Source organism: Oreochromis aureus, linkage group 3 (genome assembly GCF_013358895.1).
Source record: "Oreochromis aureus strain Israel breed Guangdong linkage group 3, ZZ_aureus, whole genome shotgun sequence".
NCBI classification, from domain to species: domain Eukaryota; kingdom Metazoa; phylum Chordata; class Actinopteri; order Cichliformes; family Cichlidae; genus Oreochromis; species Oreochromis aureus.
This window is the reverse complement of record NC_052944.1, coordinates 56,614,655-56,639,482: the sequence shown is the minus strand read 5'-3', so window position 1 is coordinate 56,639,482 and position 24,828 is coordinate 56,614,655. Positions and strand designations below refer to the sequence as shown.

Here is a 24,828-nt window from a genome sequence, read left to right as displayed (position 1 = left end):
TTAATAAATTAAATAATTTAATATCTGCATTTTGTATTTACTTGGGTTATCTTTGTTTAATAGAAAACTTGAGGCATGAATTGTGACAAATATGCAAAAAGAAAAAAAAAGCCCAAATAATGTAAATAAAAGTATTTATTGTGGTAATTGGACTGAAACACTGATGGAAAAGTATGTGAAATTTTAAAATTAAGAGGGACAGCGCATGAAATAATTGAATTATCAGACAAATCACTGACACAGACCAGGGTAAAGAAAGGCGTTCACATAAATTTTGTCCTGAGCCGCGACCCATCCGTTTGAACTCCATCCACGCTGTGATTGGTTACAGTTCCACACAAGAGCCCGCCTTCTCCTTCCTTCCTCAAAGCTCATTGGTCGCACATCCCGTTCTTCACGTAAATCTGGAAAAACTCACCAAACACACGCTGTGGACTTCGTTCTAACGTTTCCGTGTGTCCCTGTTCACAGTTTCTTTTCCTGATGAGCTTATAAACAGAGGAGAGTGCAGCTCTGCATGTCAAAAGTAGAAATTGACCAGGTGGAGGTTTATTCATGTTTACACGAAGCGTAAATTGGGCGGCACGAGCGGTTGAGCTCGGGAGTTAAGCCGGGGATCAAGCAGACTGAACTTGTTCTGGTAAGTTCACCCTGTGTTCGCGAGGATTTACTCTTGTGCTCGGTGTAAGGAGAGCAGGATATCAGAAATGAAGTTTGTGTCTGTGGTGTAAAACGGCTAAAACAGGAGCTGGGCTACAGTTAGCCTCAAATTGCTAACCAAAGGGGAGAAAATCAGTACGCAAAGCCACGTTCAGCACTGATGTGGAAACTAAAGCTGGGTCAATTATAAAGTAAACATTACCAAGATACTCAGGAAGCTTTAAAGCAGAGCAGTGCCTCGAGCTAAAACAGATAAAACACTGTAAACTGTGACACAGAAACACCGTCATCATCATTATTATTATCATTATTATTATTATCTATTGATGGATGGTTAATGTTTTAAGTTTCTTATTGTCGAAGATGTTAAATATTTGCAGGTTTTTGTGCCTATTGTACTGATAATTAATACATCCTTCTGACGGGAAAAAAATAACATTGTCAGGGATTTTTTTATTTTTTGGTTTTTATAGGAAAAAAGAGTTTTGTAGTCATAAACATGCATTAATTAGTGTGTAATTACGTCTTCCTGATGCATTCTTATAAACTTGAAATGCGTATCAGTGGCTGGTGGTTTATGGAAGCTGCCATGTTGAATACAGTGGATGAATAGACATCACCTTATGCCTGAATTATGCTTCAGCAGGAAATCTGCTTGGTTTCGGTTGTTACCGTGTGGGGGGGTTCGTTATAGCATTCATCCCAAAAGTCCTGTGATGTCATTTGTATAGGACACCAATGCAAAGCAACACAACACATTGTTATGTTGAGGACAGCGAGGCGATGGTATACCTGCTGCTAAGCTGATGATAAACCTCTGCACCTCATCATTGGACCACGGTGTTGGTTTGTGTGCAGCCATTTCCCTGGCTTCAAAAATGACGAATTGCGAAGGTGTCACTCTCATGACTCATCCGATCAGTGGCATGGAGCCTGGTTACATCACATTTTTTGGCTCGACTCAGCTCGCTTGGAACCCCGGTCAAGTAGCTACCAGTGGCAAAGAGGCTTACATGTAACAAGTGGTTGTTTAAGTTACTGCTGTCTTGGGCTTTTCGTGGTTGACTGCACACATAAGCACAATTAGTCCAGTTTCAATAAAGGTAAAGAATCTTTGTTAGAGATTTCCACGTGAGTGGTAATTTTTTGGGGGCCATTTGATAAACAAACACGTACTTAAACTTGCGTAAACAAATCCCCACATACTAGCTAAAATGTTTTTATTTGGGTTTTGGTGGGTTTTCTTTTGGCACTGACAAAATTAACTTTGGCCTGCACCAAAGAAATGTTTATATGCAAGAAGAACTCAAAACATGCTGAACCTGACTGTCTTTCAGGTCTCTTGACGGGCAATCATGGAGTCGGTCAGCAGTCCATCGGTGCTGGGCTGCAAGCACCTCTCTATCTGCCTGGTGGACTGTATGAAGACTCCGGGGGTCCTGAGGCCAGAGCCTGAAGGTGAGCAGCATTCAGAAACACAATATCAGGATTGTTACTTCCTGCAACTTACGTTCACCGTGCTGGTCACAAGTTTAGATACCCTCATCATGTATACAAACAAGGGCAAGGGAATGAGGGGGTCAACAACACAGCTACCGGCCTCCTCTCGGCAGGTAACTCTAACGCAGCTTTTCTAGTGTCTGGGCTCATTGCTTTTATCAGTAGTATATTTTTATCATGCTGTCAAGCTCCACAAATCAGTACCAGCACGCCTGAGGACCTGCTCTGATGTTCTTAATTTCCTATAGAGATTGACAGACCACGTGACTTTCGCGCATTGCATGCCGGGAACTCGTGGCAAAACAATCCAAGTACCGCATCAAATGCAAGCATTTCATTTCTCAAATACAGCCTGTGGCTATTGCAGTTAATAATACAACAGCTTCTTGCCATTTTTTGGGTTTCTTTTTATCGCTGTGTAAATGATTTCAATTGAAAGCTTGCGTGCGCTAGTACCGCTTGCCACGAGTTCCCAGAATCCTTTGCGGTTTTACCCCTGAATGACGTCACATTTTCAATCTCTATAGTGATATTCCACAGTTACAGGCAAACCAGGATTTTACTGTTTGGTCAGATTACTTCTTGGGCATAAAACAGTGACGCTGCCCACAAAGACTAATGTAAACCAGCCTTTTCTTTCTTTTATGGCAACATAGTCATCTGCTAAAATCCTCATTCACATGAATTAAACCTTTTTTGTCTAGATTTACATATACAGTGACCACTCAGAGAGAGAGTGAAGTCACATGAGCCTCTTGGTGGATATGCTGTCATAGCTGATGATTCTTTAGAGGTCTACTCTGGTTACACATGTAACAAATGTTGCCTTGTCTTTAAACTGCTGTTTCTGAGAAATAGAGTCTGAAGGGACGTCCGGCAGTAATGTACATTATAAAAACTAGCATTTTTTTAAACATGTGAACCCATTCTGCTAGCCAGCAGGGTTATCAAGGATATGGCCCAGGTGCTAGAACTGGTCCAGTGAAGACTCCAGTCCGGCCCACTAGATGGCTTTGGAAAAATGTGAAGGAATGCATAGGTTTTTACCTTTTTTTTAATAAAAAGATTTTAAACATTTCCTAGTCATATAGGCCCATTCTGTTATGAAGTAAGAGATAACTTTTTATGTCATTTAATTTTTTATCTACTTGAGAATTTTTTTTACACTTAGTGAATTAACAGAAATTTTCTGTTCTATTTACAAGACACTCAGTGCAGTGCACTCTGTAATTTGATCACGTAGTTTCACTGATCTGGTCCGGCCCAGTTAAGAAAAGTCTTATTTAACGTAGAGGTTGTTGGACTTTTAGGTGGCTTTAAGGGGCCACCGGTCTATTTAAAAGCACTGTGAGCAGGCGAATGGCTGAATTTTAAAACGTTTCAAGGTTTTTGCTCACTGCTCATATCTGTATGTGAACAAATTATTGCAGCCTCCTTTTAGAGTAGAGTTCAAACACTAAAGCCTGAAGAGGTCAGCAAATAATCCATCAGTTTTCTGTGTCTTCCTCTTCTTATTGTCCCCTCAGCCCCATCTAGTGACCTTCCGGTCCTCACTCTGAGGGAGCTGTCCATCTCTTTGGTGGATTGCATGAAAACTCCAGTGCTGAACAGTGACGATAATCACAGCAGCTTGGAGCTCAAGCTGAAAGAGGAGGACGAGCAGTTGGGGAGAGAGTACGAGGGCTCAAAGCTGGAGCTGCACCCGGTCTGGCAGGACAGTGGAGTCGGACCAGAGATTCATTTGTATAAAGAAGAAGAAGAAAATAAAAACAACATCTCGGTGGAAACCAAACCTGAAGAAGTTGCTCGCAGTGATGGCACAACGTTGGTGTTTCAGGAGAACGCCGGCGGCACCAAAGGGATGGCGTGGCTTATACAGTGTTCCGAACTATCAGAGTCCGTCGAAACAGCCGCGCTGGGCCCCAGTTCAGAGGAGGAAATGGATGCAACGTTACAGCAAAGTCAGGAAGAAGACGCTTTATCAGACAGAATGGAGACGGCACAGCAGGACACTGAAGCAGAGGAAGCTGAAGATGCAGAAACCCCCAAGTCTGGAGGTGAATGTTTAATTAAACTGAAACTGAGTGTTTTAGTAATTTTTTTATTACTCGATTAAAACTTTTTAAATTTTCACCAGAAAGCTTTTTAAGGCTTTGCTGCCAATATTTTAGCTGTGCGTTACTGCACTGTTGCCTCTTGGTGGCACTGTGACTATTAGATACTGCTGTGTAGATGTTCAGGTCTTCATCAAACATCAGAAGTTTGGGCCATACTGGACGACATATGTGAGTTACAAATTTCCCCATGGAGCAAGAGACACGCTCTTCAATAAAAACTCAAAAGTTTTCCAATTTACCATCAGTGAGGTCTTTGCATTAGACTTAGTAAATATGAACCTGATCAGATCAAATCTTTAAAGTAAAACCTAGAAATTACATTATTTCTAAATGACATTATTTCCACAATTCCCTCCTAAATTGTTGGCTTTACAGCATGGCTACAAAAGGTTTGGTTTTTGTAGGGGTTTTTTGTGCATCTTGTGATGTTACATGTGCATACCAAATCTCACATATGCATGTAAAAAAAAAAAAAAAAAAAAACCATCAGTTGGGTTTATTTTTATTAAGCCCAACTGTTGACATTCAACTGATGTGAAAGTAAATCTTCACCAATTCTCCTGATGAATTTCAGAGCATGTTTAGCTTCTAGAAAAAGGCCTTATTATTAGGGGTGGGCGATATATCAAAAATATACTTGAGGTATCACAAGTTTATCCACGTATGATGGTTAAAATGACTTTATCGTGACCTTCGAGTATAAATTGCCATGACAATATTAAGCCATTGACACATGTCAACATCTCCTCACACAGCAAAGAAAATGTTAAATAAACCAGCCGTGACACCTGTGAATGCTCTTGGTCAGTCGTTTTTATAGTCACTATCTAGACTTTTCTTTCTGTAATTTGAGATAATCACATTTTTTGTTTTACAATTTTCATATATCATATTCATATATTTCATATATATTTTTTCTGGATCGTCCACAAACTTCAAGTGCCCCCAAGTTGACCTTGAAAAAAGATTTAAAGAAACCATATTGAGTATATATATTATAAAAGGCCATGGAGAGCACTGTACAAAACACTTTTTCAACACAATGCCTTACGATGTCACAATGATGGCATAAAGGTTCGCAAATTACAAACAGCATGAAAATACCTACAAATTTCTAGTTTTTACAGCTTATAGAACCCAAAGATTTCATCTAATGGGTAAACATGCCATTTTAGTATGTAATGCTTCAAGGCCATAGGTCAAAAGGTCAGACATCAGTCTTGTTATAAAAGCAGACTGATTGTAATAAAAACATCAATTTTTTTTACATCCTTAAAGCTTCTCTTCTAAACATCTTTTTCAACACGCTAATGGAATAATTTTAAGCATTGTGAATTTTAATCACTTCCTTCTTTCCTCTTCCTTGCAGCTCCTTCTTGCGTGTCTTCAACCAATGAAAACCAAACAGAGAACCAACAGGAAGCTGCGTCTGAACCCCGACACCACCGCTGTGAGCACTGCGGGAAGTCCTTTGCAAGGAAGAGCAATGTCCTCCGACACCAGCGGCACAATTGCAGCAGAACAAAATCCACAGAAGATTCAGACCAGCTGGAGCAGGAGACGTTCTCATGCAGCAGGTGCATTCTAACATTTGACACTAAACGCGGGCTGAAGCTGCATGAGCTCTGTCACAAAGAAAACAGTGAAAGTCACGAGGGCAAAGAAAGTAATGAGGTTCAACGAGAGAGGCCTCACACCTGCACACAGTGCAATAAGAGCTTCTACGTGTTGTACACGCTGCGGCAGCATCTCCTCACGCACACTGGGGAGAAGTCTTACCACTGTGAGGTGTGTGGGAAGCAGTTTGGCAGGGAAGGAACTCTGAAGGAGCACATGTTGATCCACACAGGGGAGAAACCTTATAAATGTGACCAGTGCGGCAAGACCTGTGCTAGGCGCGGGGACCTACGAATACACATGTTGAGCCACTCTGAGGAGAGACCTCACAACTGCAGCCAATGCGGCAAAAGCTTCAAACAGCTTTTCAAACTGAGGAAGCACGAGCGAATCCACACGGGTGAGAAACCGTACCAATGTCAGCTTTGCGCAAAGAAGTTTAGACTACAGGAATCGCTGGCGTCACACATCCACACGCACACTGGAGAGCAGCCCTTCAAGTGCAGCCTCTGCCCCAAGGCCTTCAGTATCAGGAGCAACTTGAAGAAGCACCAAATGATACACACCGGGGAGAAGCGCTTTCACTGCTCACACTGCGACAAAAGTTTCCGGCTGCAGCAGCACCTGATATTCCATGAGCGGGGCCACACAGGGGAGAAACCATACAAGTGTGAAAAATGCGGGAAAGGTTATTGTCACCCGTCTACGTTGAAAACACACCTGTCCGCTCATGAGGAGAAACCACCACGTTGCTCCCTGTGTGGGCAGGAATTTAGAGATCAGGAGGAGTTAGCCAATCACCGGTGCGCTGAGTCAACAGAAAAACCGCATCGCTGTTCTCAGTGTGGAAAGTGCTTTTCCCAGATCATTAATATGAAGAAACACCAGATGATCCACTCAGGGGAAAAACCCTTTGCGTGCAAGGAGTGTGGGAAGCTGTTCAACCACAGTGGGAATCTCACAAAGCACATGCGCACCCACACCGATGAAAGGCCATTTGAATGTGAACTCTGCAAGAAGCGCTTCAGGCTCCTGCAGCACCTCACAAATCACAGATTAACTCACAACAAGAAAAAGTAGAGACTGAATCTGATGTTTTAGTGGAAGCAGCCGCAGATTAGGAGGACAAACAGGGATGACTCTGCTGAGATGAGATTACGTTGACTCAGCTTCACTCCATTTTAAGCTTTAACTGTAGCTGTTTTAGTTGTTCCTTATGAGACGGAAGAATGTTAGAGAGAAACTGTCTGCCTTGATCTTTAAAGGATAAAATGCTTTTTGAATTATAGTTTGGGGGAGTTTTGTATTTTTTTTTTACAGATTAATATATTAAATTGGGAATTTGTCCCAAAATTAAAAGGATGAAAAAAATGAAATGCAAAAAAAAGAGAAACTATTATAGGACGAAATAAAAGTCAATATTAAAACCAAAGCACTAAGACACTATCTTTTGTCTGGATGTCATAGGTTTCATTGGTAAGCTACAGATTGGATATTGATCATCAAGTAGTGAGTTACATTCCTAATTGCACCATACTAGACTCTCACTACGTCTACCTCACTGTAGTTGTCAGAGTAATTAACAATATAGATAATAGAGAAAATGAAAAAGAAAAAAATTGCTGTTGGTCAAAATGGGCATCAACTTTTTGCCCTGTTTTAAGTCATGTATCTCTAATTAAGGAAACTCATTGCGCTCATTGACACAGACTGACTCCGATTGATTGGCAGAGGTTTCCAAATAACTGCAGATTGCAATCTGTCTGAGAGTTGCCACAACTACTTGCAGATGGTTAGCCTTGCGATTTAATTCAATGCAACTATTGGACACCTATCCTTATAAATTTATTCTTCCTCTAGTTGCAAAGACAATGCTTTCCTACCTTTACTCCAGTGTGATATCTGCTGTAACCCAAACTGTGCTGCCACTGGATTTCTTGCAATGTGCACGTTTTTAACGTGATATAAACTTCACATTTTAACGTCTGATTTAGACTTTGTAAATCTTTGTACAGCCTACGTGTCAACCTACGCAATTGGCCAACACTGTTACCAGCATTCAAACTTGTGCTGGGTGTTTTGTCTGTTTACCTTCTGATTGTGAGCCTTTATGTAATTTCAATTTTTAATGAAGTGCCAGTGACGATGTAACTAAATGAAGGGACTTTTTTTTACCCTCTTGAATTCTCGCTCTTCGTTGTGGTCAACATATTTGTGCCTCAATGGGTTCGACTTATTCACCTATTCCCTCTCATCTATTTGGATATTTTCGGCAGTCTCTCTACAGGGATTCGCACCCTCCGCACATACTACTCGGCATGTCAGAGCAGACCAGTATACATGAGTTTACAATCCAAGAATCTTGTAAAAGTGTAAACCTTTAATCTGCACTGCCAATGTTGTGAATTTTTAAGCCATACGCTGAGTGCTGATCAGACTCTATCTATCAAAGTATTATGCTTAATTTCTAGTAATAATGTGCTAATTCTGTAATGTTGTCACTCCTGAGTTCTGAGGTATCTGCAACACGACATTATGACGGCTATCATTTGGATGTGATGCTGTACTATACCAAAGTGTTGAGTAACCCCTTTGACTGGTGCTGTACTGCACACTGTGACAAAAGGACCCGGAGCGCACAGTGCTGGAAGTTGAGTGATCTTTTTATTTACAACATTGGTTGCACTTTTCAGTTGGCACAGCTTTCAAGCTGCCCTCACCATCTTTGCAGCGCACACAGCTCTCTCACCACGTCCTGGCATCCTACTCAAATAGGGGAGGCATTTGACACCACACCCTGAACCCACTGCTCCACCGCTCCCCTACAGATGAGCCAAAAACCACATACCGCCATTGCCCGGCTTAGGCCAGGGGAGCTGTCTGGCCTGGCCTACTCCACTAATAAATTGGTGGTGGGCCATGCAGTCAGGCTGCACCTGCTGCATCAGCATGTCTCCAGTTAAGCTGACTGCAAGAGTTTAAGATAGATGTACAGAAAAAAATTAATCAGGTGTCTCTGAGGGGTCAGGAGTTTATGTTATAGTTTATTTGATTAAACTGTGGTCTTAACATCTTAAATATGATTTTGGCTGAGTGAGCTATCAAACAGTAGATCTTTCACCTTTTACAGGACAGAATACCTTCAGATGCAGTGTAATGCCTCTTTAGTGGCTTTTTAGATACTAAGTGGTAGTTACATAACTCCATTTAAACACCTCTCAGTTCCATTGAGCACAGTTAAATTAGCTGTACTGGCATGAGCACAGCTAAATAACCAAGTTATTCCTTTTTCTCTTTGTACAGGATCAAGGCAGAGGACTCGATGGATGCCGATGTGATTATGCTGTTTTATGGACTTTACTACGGCGTCACGGGCAGAGACTTTGCTGAAATCTGCTCGGACTGCATGGCTTCTACAATTGGGGTAAAACGTTTTTTTTTCTTCCCCCAGTTCAAGATAGCAGCCTTCAGCTAGTTTTAAGTTTAACACAAACACAACCAAAAACAGTTTTGAAAGAAAATAGCTACAGAAACTCTGTTGTTTCTATATAAATCCATAAAAGTAAAACACAAAATAATAACAATATGTAACTTTGTGCTCTGCTAATGTTGCCCTGATAATAAACATGCTTTTTAATCAGTAGCTTGGTAAATAAGGGTTGTGTGTGGGTTGTGCATACACTTATGTACAAATACAGACCAGTGGGTCTAAGAGACACAGACGTGTGTGTGACCAGATACTCTCAGCAATAAGTGTTGGTCTTTGTTCAATGTTCTGATGGGACGAGTTCTAGTCACACAAGCTCTTCACCCAGTGCACATGATAGCAGTGAAATTAGCAGTTGCAGTAATGAAGGCAAATTTATCTGCAGTTCCTTTAAAGGAAAGGAGCTGCAGCAGGATCCAGAAGTGTTTGCTATATTTGACTAAGTCTGAGCCAGAAACAAATTTCTACTACTTTAGAGCAGAGAATACATTCATCGACTTTGACACTGAGCTAGAATATGCAGTTCTGGAGCTCAACCCTGAAACGTCTTGATGCGTGTTCAATCATCCAGGTAACCACTTGATCTGTAATTATGTCACAAAGCAAGGCATTGAAAACATATTGGAGGGTGGAAATAAAGCGGGAAAAGTAGCGACCTACCACACTTCGATGTATCACGCTGGCTCTGGCTCTCCAGTTTGATGTTTTTGCAGGATTTACCTATGGTTTTACAAAAGAAGTCGATGTTATTTAACTGATAATAAATGAGAAGTGGAACAACACAGCGTGTAAAACAGTTTCTTGTCTGTGTGGTAAAAAGTTGAGATGAAGATGATGATGTAGCTCTGCACTTAGTGAAGAACTTACATTCTGCTAATAAGGTTATTTTATGGTTAAAATCTGTATCTTTGTCTGCACTGATTTAAAGAGTTTTATGTGTCTTTGTGAGACATTCAATCCTAAAATGTTTCCTACCACTAATTTGTCAATCCACTTTTACTTTTCCAAAAGGAATTGGCTCTATAGTGAGGAGATAATGGAAAGTTTGCTGAAAATAAAAGCATGCGTATTGTTTGTTTCTATGTTTAAGTATAAGCTTTAATCTACAGACCCAGATCAGAAAGACTGGCTGAGACTTGTTGCTGCTGCTGATATCAATGCACTTCATATGTTACTATTAATCAGCCGTGCCATTTTGTTTGGTCTCTGCTGCTCTTTAAGTGGCCTTAAACTCATGAGTGATTGATTGTTTATTCCAGTAGATGGCGGTGTTGCTTCATTATTCTCCTCACTTGTAGACGAGAAAGAAAAGATATTTCCTGTAGTAATTTAGTCTGTCTTTACATTTATCAGAATCAGAATACTTTATTAATCCCCAGGGAAATTATGTGGGTTATAGTTGCTCCAGTACAGTAACATTAACAAAAACAGACTAGACTATTTAACAATACAATATGTTAAGATATAAGGAATAGCAAAATATATACAAATCACCAAATAATAAATATCCAGGGTTGACAGATATAATTACAAATAGGGATGAGTATCGTTTAGGTTTTATCCGATACCGGTGCCAAACTGGTACTTTTGAAACGGTGCCGGTGCTTAAACGGTGCTCAAACCGGTGCTTAAAGAATGGAGAACACAAAATTGGTCCAAAAACTTCTCATGTTTAGTTGTTTTTTTTGTAAAAAGATAACAATATTAGCCTTTTCTGCAGCTATAGGGCATATATGGTATCACTCTTGGCAGGAAGCAGTGCTTAAACAATGGAAAAAACACAAACTTTGTCCAAAAACCTCTCATGTTTAACTGTTTTCCACTTTTTCTTTGGTCATTTTAGCCTTTTTGGCCAGGGTGAAGGGAGTATCTGCCATCAAACAAGAAGACAGCAGCATGTAGCTACGACGGTGTTTGCTAGTTCACCTTACATGCATTAATGTAATAATGTGGTTAGCCTACTCAACGTTAATTACACACGAACAACATTAAGCTACTCACGCAGAGGAGAACGGCTGCTGCTGCCATCATCATCCGTCATCATTTCTGCTACACTGGCAGGGCTAGGGGCCAGGACTCTCCTCTTCGGGTTTTTGGGGGATGTTGCTAACTCCGGGTCCGCTAACAGGCACCACACCCGCAGTAGATGTGCTCGGGGTGAGGTCTGGCAGCAAGCTATCAAACACGGCGCATTTCTCGGCTTTAAAAAAAAACGCTATGCGTTGCCAGGTGTTTCATCGAATTTGAGATGTTACCTCCTTTGACAGTATCACAGTATCAGCTTAAAGCAGCGGTCCCCAACCCCCGGGCCTCGGACCGGTACCGGTCCGTGAGTCGTTTGGTACCGGGCCGCTAGAGTTGAGGCTCAGGTGTGAAATGTATGGTTTTCAGGGTTTTTATTGGTTTTCAGTGTTATTTTGTTATCGTTTTTATCGTTAACTCGGTTTTCCTGGGTCTTTTCACGTGTGTTATGAATAAATCTTCTTTTTTTTGGTACCGGCACTAGTTTTATTTTGTTGTATTTATCCGCGACACCTTATTGCCGGTCCGTGAAAATATTGTCGGGCATAAACCGGTCCGTGGCGCAAAAAAGGTTGGGGACCGCTGGCTTAAAGCACTTGTTGCAGGCTGGCGAGTTTGCATCTTTTGCTGTGAAGTACAGCCAGACTTTTGACCGTTTCGCCTTGGGCATTTTTAATCTGTAGCTCTGCTCTAAAAGAACGTACGTACCTGGCCCCGCCTACTATCCTCAGAAACGTAAAATGATTGGCTAGAATTGGCTCAGGAAAAAAAAAGCACCGAAATGTGCGCTGCTTTTCGGTCTGGTTACTACCGTTTATGTCAGAACCGGACACCGGTACCCATCCCTAATTACAAATAAATATCAAGAATATTGTCAGCAACATTACTGAGTAGAAAAGAGCGTGTGTAAAAAGGACGTAGCTATTGCAGTGTTTACAGTGTATTAGTTGGAGGAGTTGTACAGGGAGATGGCCACAGGCAGGAATGATTTCCTGTGTCGTTCAGTGGTGCTTACGGTGCGCACACACCGAACGCGATAGAGGCGGCCAGAGCGTCAGGTGTATATGTAAAGTCAATGGAAAGAGCGCGATGACACGCGATTGCGCATCCGGCGAACATGCGGAAGCAGATTTGCGTCGCGAAAACGCCAAAACCCGTGAAACGCGCGTCAGTGTACCGCGTGGGGCGCGTTTGACTCGCGAAGAAAACCACGCGTGTCAGATTGTGTGCTGCATTTGTGCACACGCCGTACATCGCGCCAACCGCTGGAGTTGGAAAATATGAACTCCGGCGTCAAATCGCGCCCGACAACCAATCAGGAGGCGGTGACGTGGCTGTAACCAGGTCACAGGGGCAGATCAAACCAAAGCCCTTCATTCTTCATTCCGTATGGAGGAAAAACTCATCAGTGCTGTGGCTAATCACCCAGAGCTGTATGATGCCAGCTGCTACTTCTACCGAGACAGGAATAAAAGGACCGAGCTTGGAGGCACAGAAGTGAGGAGATCGGGCAACCTGGTAAGTTCATTCATTCTCCTTTTAATTTTCAGACTGACCCGATAAAGCCGCGCAAAAGCTAGCAAGCCCGCCTACTGTCCCGCTATTTTCCCACTGATGTACAAATACCTTTCCGCTAACAAGATAATGTGTTTATTCAGAGGACATCTGCAGCACAACACATCTGGCACAACTTCCTCCCACATTTCCGGTCCCGCATGCGGAAAGATGCAATTTTGAGGCGCGATGGGTTTTTCTTGGACACGCGTTGAGGTGCGAATGTGCACGCGTCAAATTAGGGGCGTTTAGGGCGTTTTCGCTCGCCTCTATCGCGTTCGGTGTGAACGCAGCCAAGTCTCTCACTGAACGTGCTCCTGTGACTGACCAGCATGTCATGTCATGGAGTGGGTGGGAGGAATTATCCAACATTGTCTTTATCTTGGACAACATCCGCCTCTCCGACACCACCTTAAGGGAATCCAGCTCCATCCCCACAACATTACTGTATCGCTTTGTTTTTGATTTGATAAATATTGATGTTCCTTATATTTGGTGTTAATGTGCAGCGCTTTGGTCAGGCTGGTTGTTGTTTTTAAAAGCGCTTTATAACTAAGCCAAGAGTGAATATAAAAAAAAATGTGGGCCGCTAAAGACATTGGGGGAATGGCCCTCCCAAATGTGAAGTTGTATAATTTAGCTTTTGAAATGTCAAGACTGGCCAAGCACTGGACAGGTTCGGACTCTGAGCTGAGCTGGATGAAGATTGAACAGGAACTAGTGAGCCCTTTTACACCCTTGGATGTTCTCTCACAGGGCTCAGCAATTAATGGACAAGACTTTCATAATAACCCAGTGCTCGGGTATTCTAAAGCTGTCTGGGTAGAGGTGCACAAGATGTGTGGAGCCTCTTATTTAAGACAACCTTATACCTCGCTATGGAACAACACTGCTGTACAGATTGGGAGAAAAATGGTGTTCTGGAAGGAATGGTTTGTCAAAGGCATACACAGGATAAGTGATCTTTACTCAGGGGGAGTGTTTATGTCATTCGCTGAAATAACCCAAAAATATGGTTTGATAGGAGAAAATAATTTTTGGAAATATTTACAAATAAGGGATTGTATTACCAAAGGAAAATTTACTCAAAGCACAAATATGGTGGTGGAGTTTTTAGAATTGTCCAGTACAGCACATAGAGCAGCTGTTTTCTACAAACTGTTTAACAATCTAAAAAAAGAGATATGTGAAAACTTGAGGATTATATGGCAGAGAGATTTGAGTTGTGCAATTTCTAAAGAAGATTGGTGTAGAATTTTGTCATTCTCTGATAAATATATAAGAGAGGCCAGGGGTAAATTTACTCAGTACAAATTAATACACAGATGGTACTTCACTCCGTCCAAACTTTATAGAATGGGAATCAGTCCCAGTAATATATGCTGGAAATGTAGTTCAGATCCAGGGACATTTATGCATGCTATTTGGGAATGTGGGAAAGTTTATCCCTTCTGGCAAAAAGTATTGGACAAAATAGGAAGGTGGATTGGTTTAATAATACCCTTGTCACCAAGACTGTGCTTATTAGGGGATCGGTCGGCGTTGCCTGGGGTTTCAAAATATGACTTTGTGGTTATAAAGGTGGGGGTAATTGCAGCGGCCCAAGTTATTCTCAGTGTATGGAAGGAGCCATCTCCTCCAGAATATAATAGGTGGAAAGAAAATATGCTGAAAATGGTGTCGTATGAAAAATTCTTGGCTAGGATTAATGATGATAGGGAGGGTTTTGACAAATCATGGGGACGTGTTTTTGGCTGAGATGGTTGAAATTTATTTGGTCAGGACAATTATCTTTAGTTAAATTTTATGCTTGCTATGTTGTATGTTTGTGTAGGCACTCAGTAACGGAATAACTTAAGAATTTGATTGTATTGTCCTTTTTTTGTGTGTGTACTGATCCCAACCATGGGATTGGAAGCTGTCTTTTTTTTTTTTTTTCTGTTGTTGTTTGGTTTGTTGTTTTGTTTTTGTTTGTATGTGGTTAAAGGTTAAAAACAAATAAAGACTTTAATTACAAAAAAAAAGCGCTTTATAACTAAAGTAGTATCCTATGGTACAAATAGATTTGTGCTTCAGTTCTGGTGATTGAAATTCCCAAAGTTTTATTTTGTGATGCTAAGCACTAATTAGCTGATATGCATCTCTGCATTTGACCTGTTCAGTTCATAAGTAGCAAGCTGCTAACTTAGCACTCCACACTTTTATCCAGAAAACATAACGTCTGGGTCTTAAAATCCAACATGGGTGCAGCCAGAAGCCTCATGTTGACGTGTAAAAGCAATGGTGGCTACATCCACTCAAGTTTCATAGTGTGAATGCCAACAAAGGAGCAGCATATACACATTTAAAAGAATGGACTTTTAAGATCTGGAGACACCAACCATTTTTAATATAAAGTCTTTGGTGACAAAGTATTTATGATTAGATTGATTTTATATACATTTACCTAATGGTTTACCTTAGAAAGAGAATAAAAATATGAAGCTTTAGCTAAGCGGCTTATACACGTACACCTTAACTTGAGAAGCTAAATCATTATTGTTATTTAAAAATTGTTATACATTTTATCATTGCATTGTTTTTTTACCTGTATGTAGTTAACTTTTTTATTCTCTGGTGTTTTTTTGTGAAGCATTTTGTTATCTTTGTATTGAAAGGTAAATAAATGACATTTTACTGACGCATGTAATAATAATACAGAGAGATTCATTTATATTTTAACAAAACCCACGGTAATGCTGTAAAATGGGAGTAAATAGAAACTCTGTTCCATCATTTTAAAATCCTCTAATGTTTTTGTTGCCCTTTTCTGATTGAGTTCAGTTGAGTCAATGTTAGTGTCGTTGGTGTTTGTCACTATTTGGTTGGTGTAAAATGTACAGGAACTGACAAGAAATCCTGCTGCAACTGAACTGAGTAGGCAGCATGTTTGACTTCAGTGTGTGTGTTTGAATGCATTATTTTTGAGTAAAGATACACACAGTACAACAAACACATCGATTAGAAACTGTTGCTCAACTCTGATCTGACCTGACCAGTGTTTGCTGATGACTCACCGGTTTGTGAAATTGAACCTGGAGGCTTCAAATGATCAGAGAGCAGCGTTAGAAAATCATTCAGCAACAACTCTTCACACAGAGAGCGAGTGACAGAAACGGCAACGATGGAGCGACTCTGTTTCCTTTTGTGTCTGATATGTGTGTCCTCAACACTGGTGAGTTTCTCTGATGTTTTTAAATAATTTTACAAAGATGTGGCGCTGAAATTTTTTTTTTTTTTTGTCATTTTAGTGTATGTACTGTGTTGTTTAATAAATAACAAGAATAATTATGTATTTACTGATCACTCATATGTTTATTATTTACTGATATGAATACATGAACATAGCATTTGGCTGTTCTATTTATAAAGATGTCGAGCGCACTGTCTTATTCATTATTTACTCTTTTATTTTACTACCTAAGTTTATTAGATATATTTCTGGTAATTATTATTATTATTGTTGATTTATATGAATATAGTAACAAAAGATTTAGAAGTTGTGGACGTTGGCTTGAGTAGAATGCTGAATACTGATCAATCAAAGAAACAGTCACTATCTTTAGCTGTTTTAACAATTCAAATAAAGGATGTGTAACTTAGCAGACCTAACAAAACAGAGCTTCATTTATACTTACAGTTTTTATATATATATTATTTAAAGCCAGTTAGTTAAATACTGCAGACTGATTAACTACTACTGACCTAAAAATTTTTGTATGTAATATTTAACCTCCTAAGACCCGAACTTTTCCACAGCATGCATTTTTAATTTCTCTTTGATATTTGAGCATATTGGGGCCCGATGAATGTAAAAACAAAGAATTACCAAAATGAAAAATGAGAGCCACATATGAGGATATTCATTTAAAATTTCGATAGAACAGTAGCAGCATAATGTCCTCGTAAGTGAATATCAGGCCCTTGTAGAGCAAAATTGAGTATTTTGGTCTAAATAACCCAAAATGTGATGTCCACATATGTGGACGCCAGGTAAATGGACTGATTCTTAAATAACGCTTTTCTACTCTCCCGGAGTACTCAAAGCGCTCTATACAACATGCCTCATTCACCCATTCATACAAGCACTTCTAAACACAAGTGCAACTAATAAGCATTCACACACATTCACACTCCGATGAACGCATCTTGGGGTTAGTATCTTGCCCAAGGATATTTGGCATGCAGACTGAGGCAGCCAGGAATCAAACCACCAACCTTCCAATCAGTAGTTTATCTGCTCTACCACCTGAGCCACAGCCACCCCAGGGTCCTAAGAGGATGATAAGAAAAATAATTATGTACTAATAACAGTATAAAATTGAGTACATTTCAAAATAAATTTGCAATAAATAAATTTGAAAAGTATTTCTGCTTATATAATTATTGTAATTGTGTATTTTACTTTATAAATATTATTAATAAAATCTTTATTTGTGGGTAAGAAGCAAACAATTTAAGTATTTTTAGTCACTAGTATTATTCCAAAGAAACACCTCCTAATTTGAGCAGTTCAGTTGAAGTTGGTTATACGTGTTATAATGTACATGTTTGATGTGCAGCATCTGTTTTTAAGATTTTTAGTTAGATTTATCAAAGAAGTTCAGTATGTATCACCAAGCCTTTAACCAGGGTTTTGTTTAAGTAGGGTTTCATTGTAAAAGTCATTGTTGTAGACCAAATGGACTAAAATAGCGGCTCTGTCACAAAGACTCTTTGTTTGCAACTATATGTGCATAGTCACCCCTCAAAAATACATTGTACACCATGAACAACCCAGAGACAATAGCTATGTTTTCTGCCCTAACTAAAACAATGTTGACTTTCTTGTCTTCGTCTAGGCCCAGATTGATCCCAGGGGAGGTCGTCCGGTGGAGCACGGCACCAGAAGTGAAAAATGTGCCACTGAGAAGGAATGGCCTTTCTGCACAGACGTTGAATGGGTATGCAGATTCCCTGTTGTCTCTCAGAGCTCAAGCTAGGCAAAGTTCTTATTGACCTCAGTGAATGTGTGCAATTTTAAGATTCAATGTTTACAAGAAAGCTGGACTGGGGAAATTCCAGTTTCTGTCAGTGCAAAAGTCTAACTATGTACTTAATCGATAAGATTTCAAAATTATGTCTTAGTGTTTATATATGGTAAAGAGATGCTGCTATAACAAGTGAAGGAAATCTGTCAGCACGAGCCGATTGCAAGAATTAATGCTTAAAATGACAGAAATCTATAATAACTGGTATATTGTGAATGACCATGAGGGAGGTCTTTATGGGTAGGAAAAACTGTTAAACTTGTGAAAATACACTACAGAATGTACAATCCGGGCCAGACTGGAGCTTTTGTGCCTCTGGTTGTACTGCCAATTATTATAATAACCTGTTGTTCTGTATTTAAATGACTCTGATTTTTATGTGACACAGAAATAAGGAATAATTATGTCTTCTCTTTGGTCATCCATTAGGGCCCTAAATGTCCATCAGGCTGCAGGATCCAGGGTCTGATGGAGAAATACGATCACAATATGCTGAAGAAGATTGAGAAAATCCGCAGCCTGCTGGATCAAAACAAGGCCAAACATCGCTCCGCTGATACGGTGTCGAAACAGACCTACGACTACTTGAAAGAAAAGCTAACCACTGACGCTGGTTAGTGTGGCTTTGTGCACTTCTTCTGTTTCCCAGTCAAGAGTTTAATGGTTACAGGAACCCAGTCTAGGTGGTTATAGGATACCTGGAAGTTGTTTCACAGTTAAATAAATATCTGCATAAACTGATCAAAAGTGCAACCCTAACAAGCAGCTTTAAAGGTGTATCCAGTCATATTTAAAAGATATTTAATAGAAAGAAATGGGACATGGGAGTGCGCACCAGTTTGTGGAAGCCATCATGTTGTTTTATTCCCAGTATTATCTCAATTATTTATATCCAGCAGAACCCTCCCATCTCTGGACAGCTGAAAAAATGTGTTTAAACAAAAGTAAGAATCAGTCCATCCATTTATTAAACTAAATGTTTCCTGTTTTCTTCTACTAGGCAGCGACAACAACTACTTTGACTTGGCCCAGACTCTTCGTCAGAGGATCACAGACATGAAGATTAAAATCGACAGACAGGTGACTGTCCTGGCAGCCCTGAGGGATCGGGTCAAAGACCAGGTCACAGAGATGCAGAGACTGGAGGTATACCAAGCCAGCACAGTCAAAAATACATGTTTGCATAAAAAACATGACAAGAACATCCTTAAAAATGAAAGTATTTACAAAAGCACTAAAGAAGAAAAAATTTAAAGTACTGAGGATAGTTGACTATGCAAAAATATTGAAATGGCTGTAACCAAGTAGTGAAGCCGCAGGTTTCAGTAGTCTAGAAGAAAGAAAATAAGAACATTTTAAAAAGCACTTAGCTAGTGCCAAATCACAACAACAGTCACCTCTAGTTGCTTTATGCTGTAAGGTTAAGACCTTAGAATAATACAGAGAAAACTCCAACAACCCTTTAAGCAAGCCCTTGGTGACAGTAGGAAGGAAAAAACCCCTTTTAACAGGAAGAAACAGCAGAACCAAGTTCAGGGAGGGACATCCATCTGCTGTGACCAGTTGGGGGTAAGGGAAAGAAGACAGGACACAATAAATCAACATAAATCAGTATAATAAATATCTACACATGGATATATTCAGATTTGTACTGTGAATGTAGCTCAACTTCTGACAAAACTCTGAATATTAATTAATCAAAAGGTCAGATTAACTAAAGTAAAATCTTTTTATGGCACTTTTGTAACAGTGAGTAGCAGTAAAATATTGTTTTTTATTGTAAAGATATGTTACAATGGCAGAATGAATTTGTTCAGATATATTTAAAACTACCACTTTTTTACAAGCTAGTTTTACAATTTTTTTTTTACTCTTGGGTTTCACATTTTCAAAAAAAAAACTTTATCTCCTCTTTCAGGTGGATATTGATATTAGGCTTCGTTCCTGCAAAGGATCCTGTGCAGGCTATTCTGAGTACCAGGTGGACAAGGAAAGCTACGTCACCTTGAGTAAACAGGTGAGAATTCAAGCGACCACATCTATGGACCCAGTTAAGGGTGAATAAATTAAAAACAAGTTCATTAAAGTGCCAATCAACAGAGTGAGTCAATAAATAAGTAATTGTGGGGTTTGCATACAGTGAAACACCAGCTATCTCGAGTAATCTGCTGTTTTAAATACATTTTAAGTCCAAGTAATTTCCCCTCTCACAATTTCTTAGGTTTTTGCATATCTGTCACATTTTATCAGTGTTAGTCAAGTTACTTGAAAAAAGTAATCAGTAACTAATTACTGATTACTTCCCCAAAAAAGTAATCCCGTTACTTTACTGATTACTTATTTTCAAAAGTAATTAATTACTTAGTTACTTAGTTACTTTTTAAAAACATGATTTACAACCTGAATAGGTGATAAAGTGATAGATCTTTCAGCCCAATTCTACTTTTTCTGCATAATCCATCATACAAAATGTAATCAAATGGAAAACTCTCTTTTTAAAACTTGTTTTATTAGTTTTAATCTTTTAACTTTATGCATCAAGCAAAAATTTAATTATATGCAACATTCTCTGACTGGAAGAAATTTGTTTAACATTTAAACCTATTTTCTGCACATTCCAGCTCATAAAATAAAATATTTTTTTGTGTTTACACTCACTCTTTCAAATAGATGCAAGTAAAACACAGCAGAAAATAAATAAAATCAAAGACTAGCGGTCCTGTTGCTCTATTTTCACCTGTAAAGCAGGAGTGGGGTAGGCGGAGGTTTACCCTGGTGCAGGTGTGCCGCAGAGGTCAGTGGAAGAATTCGCGAGTTTCTCTGTGAATTTCCGTGGTACGGAAATACGTGGTAGCGCACTCGGTGCTTGCTTGGAAGTTTAGGGGTTTTTTTCGCTGTAAAAAGAAGTTTTCTTCCCACGCACAACGGACACTAATGTTTTTGTCAGTTTTTATGGAATCAAACTCAAAATAAGGTCAGTACTTCCACGCTTTAAACGCTGCACGCTCATACTCTCTCCCGCACTCGATATATTATCCATTGTTGATCTGCAGACAGCTGTTGTCTCAAACGTCGCACTCGCTTACGTCACAGTAAATGGTAAATGGACTGATTCTTATATAGCGCTTTTCTACTCTCACGGAGTACTCAAAGCGCTCTATACAACATGCCACATTCACCCAATCACACCCACTCATACAAGCACTTTATCTATACTCAGTGCTTTCTAAGTACATTCACACACATTCATACTCCGATGGATGCATCGGAGAGCAAGTTGGGGTTAGTATCTTGCCCAAGGATACTTGACATGCAGACTGGAGGAGCCAGGGATCGAACCACCAACCTTCCGATCAGTAGGTGACCTGCTCTACCTCCTGATCTACAGCCACCACCAGTCATGAACCATTCTTGCAAAAAAATCACGGTTTTAATAACGCAGCAACGCAGCGTTCCTACGTGAAAGTAACGGTAATCTGATTACTGTTTTTGCAATAGTAATCCCTTACTTTACTCGTTACTTGAAAAAAGTAATTGGATTACAGTAACGCCCATCTCTGCATTTTATTGACCAATAGCGATAACCTCAGAAAATACTTCTTTTTCCTATTTTTAAATGATGATCTCATTTATTTACAGAAAAAAGCTACCCAAACCTACATGGCTCTATGCAGAACTGTAATTGCCCCCAAAACTTAATAACTTGCACCACCCTTGACATGAAGAACTTAAGTAATTTGCTATAACTGGCAATGAGTCTTCACAGTTTTCGCCCATTTGCAGTTTGTCATTACTTTTGTCACCAAAATAAACTTATTACTTTAAACCACTTTTAACAGATGTAAAGTTTAAAGGGTTGCGGGTCGTACTCAAACCCGGTTTGGCCACTCTAATCATACAGGATATGGTCACCTGCTCATCCCACCTAGCCAAAACATCATAAAAAGATATTTTTGTATAAGATTTGTGTTTGTCATTCTTCCGACAATTGAATTTTTCCCAACATTAGGTTGTGAACTTCTCTTTCTGTCTGTCTTTCCAGGTCCAGCAGTTAGACTCCCAGGCACCCCAGAATGTCGAGACTGTGGGGACGCTGCATGTGATGAAGAGCAGGCCGCTAAGGGACATGGTTGTGGATAGTGTCTTCAAATCCAGGGACGCTGAAGGAGCAGCAGGACAGCAGACTGCAGACATGTTCCCTGATGTAAGAGAGCTGTCACATTTAGATTTCATCTCTTAACAAGCATTACATTGCTGGTAACTTTTCAGGTTTAGAGGTATATTCAAAAATAACTATTAATATGGCGTTTTCATGTACTTCAAATGGAAATAAGGCCAAAATTGCCTTCAGTTGACATTCTCTGAAAGCTAAGGGCGCCTCGTTTCTAAAACTATGCATCTTTACCATGTGGCTAAAATGTTAATCCTAACTCTAAGTGGTGATGCAGTGATTGATGAAAATCTTAAGTATATGCTTCCCATTGTTTACATCTTGCACCAGTGAGCTAGTGTTTGATTTATTTACATAAAAAATAACTTTCACTGAACGAATATTCCTTAAGAGTTTTTTTTCTTTTCCTTTTTCTAGGTGAGGACTGTCCATTTGGTCCTGGAAGAGGAAGGCTCTAGCTCATCCCCAGCAACTGTTTCCAAGGTCCCAGGTACTTCCTTCTCTTCGTCTACATCCTCATCCTCCTCATCTTCATCATCCGCTTCTTCCACATCATCTAAATCTATCACTGAGATTAGAGGACGTGGTGACGCGGACACGTTTGGTTTCGGTGGAGGGTCGCAAAGCCTCGGCCAACCCAGTACAAGTCATGTGTCCACCAAAACCATCACCTGCACCAAGAGAACCCGAACAACTGTGGTTCATACAAGCGATGGGCCAGTGGAAAGGATGGAGGAGGTAATAGAAGGAGGACCCGGATGCCAGGTGACAGGAGACTTCACCAAGGGTGGGATAAGCTCCTTGTTCCCCTCTCTCAGCCATACATCCTCATCCTCTTCTACTGGCTCCACCAAGACCGTACATCTCAGCAGCACTAAGGGCAGCGTCTCTGGAAATACCAAAACTGGGTTTAGCGATCCATTCGATTCTGATGTCGGGATCGACCTTGGCGCGTTTCTGACTGACAATACAGAAGATGATGTTCCTGATTTTCACGCCAGGAGTGTGAAGGCCGCATTACGAGTCGAACGCCAGGCGGATTATGTAGGAAAAGGTACTGAAACTGACCTGGGGTAAAATATACAAAGCCAAGAAGAAAATGATTAGCTAGATAGCATGCATTAGCATCAGCTAGCTTGCTAGCTAGCCCTATGTACCAAAATGATAAGTGAATACAGCATTTTTTGTTGTTTGTTTCTGGAGTTTAAAGATTTTCAGATTTCCCATATAATACATTTGATAAAAACATATTTCTCATCGATAGTTTGCCAGTTAACAAATTCCTGTTTAGCGATTAACCAAACTCACCAAAAATCCTGAAAATATCACCACCCTCATCCATACTGCTAGCTACAGGCTTATTTGCCACAAAAGAGTGTTTTGCATAGAGATCAGGAGATGAGGAATCGACTGCCAGCAAGTTTAGCTTTTGTTGGTGAAGTGTCCGTTTTAGCCAGTCCACGCTAACTCGCGGTTTGCGGTGTGCCCCTCTCTGTTTACAGATTGTGTCGAAATCTACCAGAACCATCTGAATGGGGAAACAAATGGCCTATTTAAGATCAAACCTGGCGGCACCGACTCTGAGGCAGTAGTGGATGTTTACTGCCAGCAGGAGGGTATTATGGGAGGGTGGTTGTTAGTCCAGCAGCGAGAGAGTGGTGCACTCAGCTTCAACCGCAGCTGGGTTGAATACCGCAATGGGTTTGGATCAGTGGACAGTCAGGGAAAAGGCGAGTTTTGGTTAGGCAACCAGAACCTCCACTTGCTAACTAATGAAAGTGAGACAATGCTGAAAGTTGAACTGGAGGACTGGGAAGGTGCTGTAGCCAGTGCAGAGTACACTATACGGGTAGGATCAGAGGAGGAGGGGTACCCACTGCATGTCTCCACATACAGCGGGGATGCTGGGGATGCTCTATTAATGCCAAAAGCATCTGATTTATCCCACAATGGGATGAAATTCGGCACCTTCGACAAAGATAACGATAGATCGGAGCATAATTGTGCAGAGATTTATGGAGGTGGGTGGTGGTACAATAACTGCCAGTCAGCTAATTTAAACGGTATTTATTATAAAGGTACATATGACCCCAAAACAAACATCCCACATGGAACTGAAAATGGAGTTGTGTGGGTGACATACAAACCAGCAAATTACAGCCTGAAAACTGTTCGGATGTTTATCCGACCAACTGCTTTTTAACTTGAAAAAACAGGTGAATAGATAAAAACCAGAGGACAAAAACCAAAGGAAAAAAAAACCAATCAATCTGTGCAATAAGTACTTTCTGTTTGTGAGCATGCTGTGTAAACAGTATTGATTCTTTTGTTAGCACTACCAGTCCAATGTTCTTGCAGTGGCCCAATGTTTTTTGTGTTTCTCAACCACTGAACTCTGCTCAATCAATAAAGACTCAGTGTTCACTTTACTTACTGTGGTTTGTGTTCTCATTTCCCCCTAAATAAATAACTTGAGTTTAATCTTATTGAATTGAATTGAAACTTAAAGATAGAAAATATGTACAAAATCTATCAAAATATTAAACCACTTGGTTGCAGAGTAATAAACCACATGTAAAATAACGGGTATTAGTATTTATATGCTCTTATAGACTGTATGTATAACTGGCA

The 24,828-nt window shown here is 40.1% G+C and overlaps 2 protein-coding genes and 1 long non-coding RNA gene across 3 annotated transcripts; 2 read left to right on the top strand and 1 right to left on the bottom strand.

The window, feature by feature from the left end:
• Positions 1–358: 358 nt before the first annotated feature.
• LOC116326581 (zinc finger protein 883-like) lies at positions 359–10,163 on the top strand. Its single transcript, XM_031747921.2, has 4 exons — positions 359–640; positions 1,998–2,118; positions 3,687–4,217; positions 5,647–10,163. Exons 2-4 carry the CDS (start codon positions 2,016–2,018, stop codon positions 6,972–6,974), a joined length of 1,962 nt encoding a protein of 653 aa, XP_031603781.1. The 5' UTR covers positions 359–640; positions 1,998–2,015; the 3' UTR covers positions 6,975–10,163.
• On the bottom strand, positions 2,008–11,432 carry LOC120435505. The gene is made up of 3 exons (XR_005609780.1): positions 11,383–11,432; positions 10,042–10,101; positions 2,008–2,112 (listed from the first exon to the last, which is right to left on the bottom strand). It is a non-coding gene; the product is annotated as an uncharacterized LOC120435505 (long non-coding RNA).
• Positions 11,433–16,016: 4,584 nt separating this feature from the next.
• fga (fibrinogen alpha chain) lies at positions 16,017–24,626 on the top strand. The gene is made up of 8 exons (XM_031747933.2): positions 16,017–16,171; positions 17,838–17,939; positions 18,456–18,639; positions 19,027–19,172; positions 19,945–20,043; positions 22,069–22,230; positions 22,615–23,251; positions 23,700–24,626. Exons 1-8 carry the CDS (start codon positions 16,121–16,123, stop codon positions 24,398–24,400), a joined length of 2,082 nt encoding a protein of 693 aa, XP_031603793.1. The 5' UTR covers positions 16,017–16,120; the 3' UTR covers positions 24,401–24,626.
• Positions 24,627–24,828: the final 202 nt, after the last annotated feature.

What these genes read in the sequence shown, in the direction of transcription:
- LOC116326581 (XM_031747921.2), top strand. Translation starts at nt 2,016, where the DNA reads ATGGAGTCGGTCAGCAGTCCATCGGTGCTGGGCTGCAAGCACCTCTCT. An exon ending in CCTGAGGCCAGAGCCTGAAG is followed by an intron (nt 2,119 to 3,686) that starts GTGAGCAGCATT and finishes TTGTCCCCTCAG; the next exon opens with CCCCATCTAGTGACCTTCCG. An exon ending in AGAAACCCCCAAGTCTGGAG is followed by an intron (nt 4,218 to 5,646) that starts GTGAATGTTTAA and finishes TCTTCCTTGCAG; the next exon opens with CTCCTTCTTGCGTGTCTTCA.
- fga (XM_031747933.2), top strand. Translation starts at nt 16,121, where the DNA reads ATGGAGCGACTCTGTTTCCTTTTGTGTCTGATATGTGTGTCCTCAACA. An exon ending in AAAGCTAACCACTGACGCTG is followed by an intron (nt 18,640 to 19,026) that starts GTTAGTGTGGCT and finishes TTCTTCTACTAG; the next exon opens with GCAGCGACAACAACTACTTT. An exon ending in GGCGGATTATGTAGGAAAAG is followed by an intron (nt 23,252 to 23,699) that starts GTACTGAAACTG and finishes CTCTGTTTACAG; the next exon opens with ATTGTGTCGAAATCTACCAG.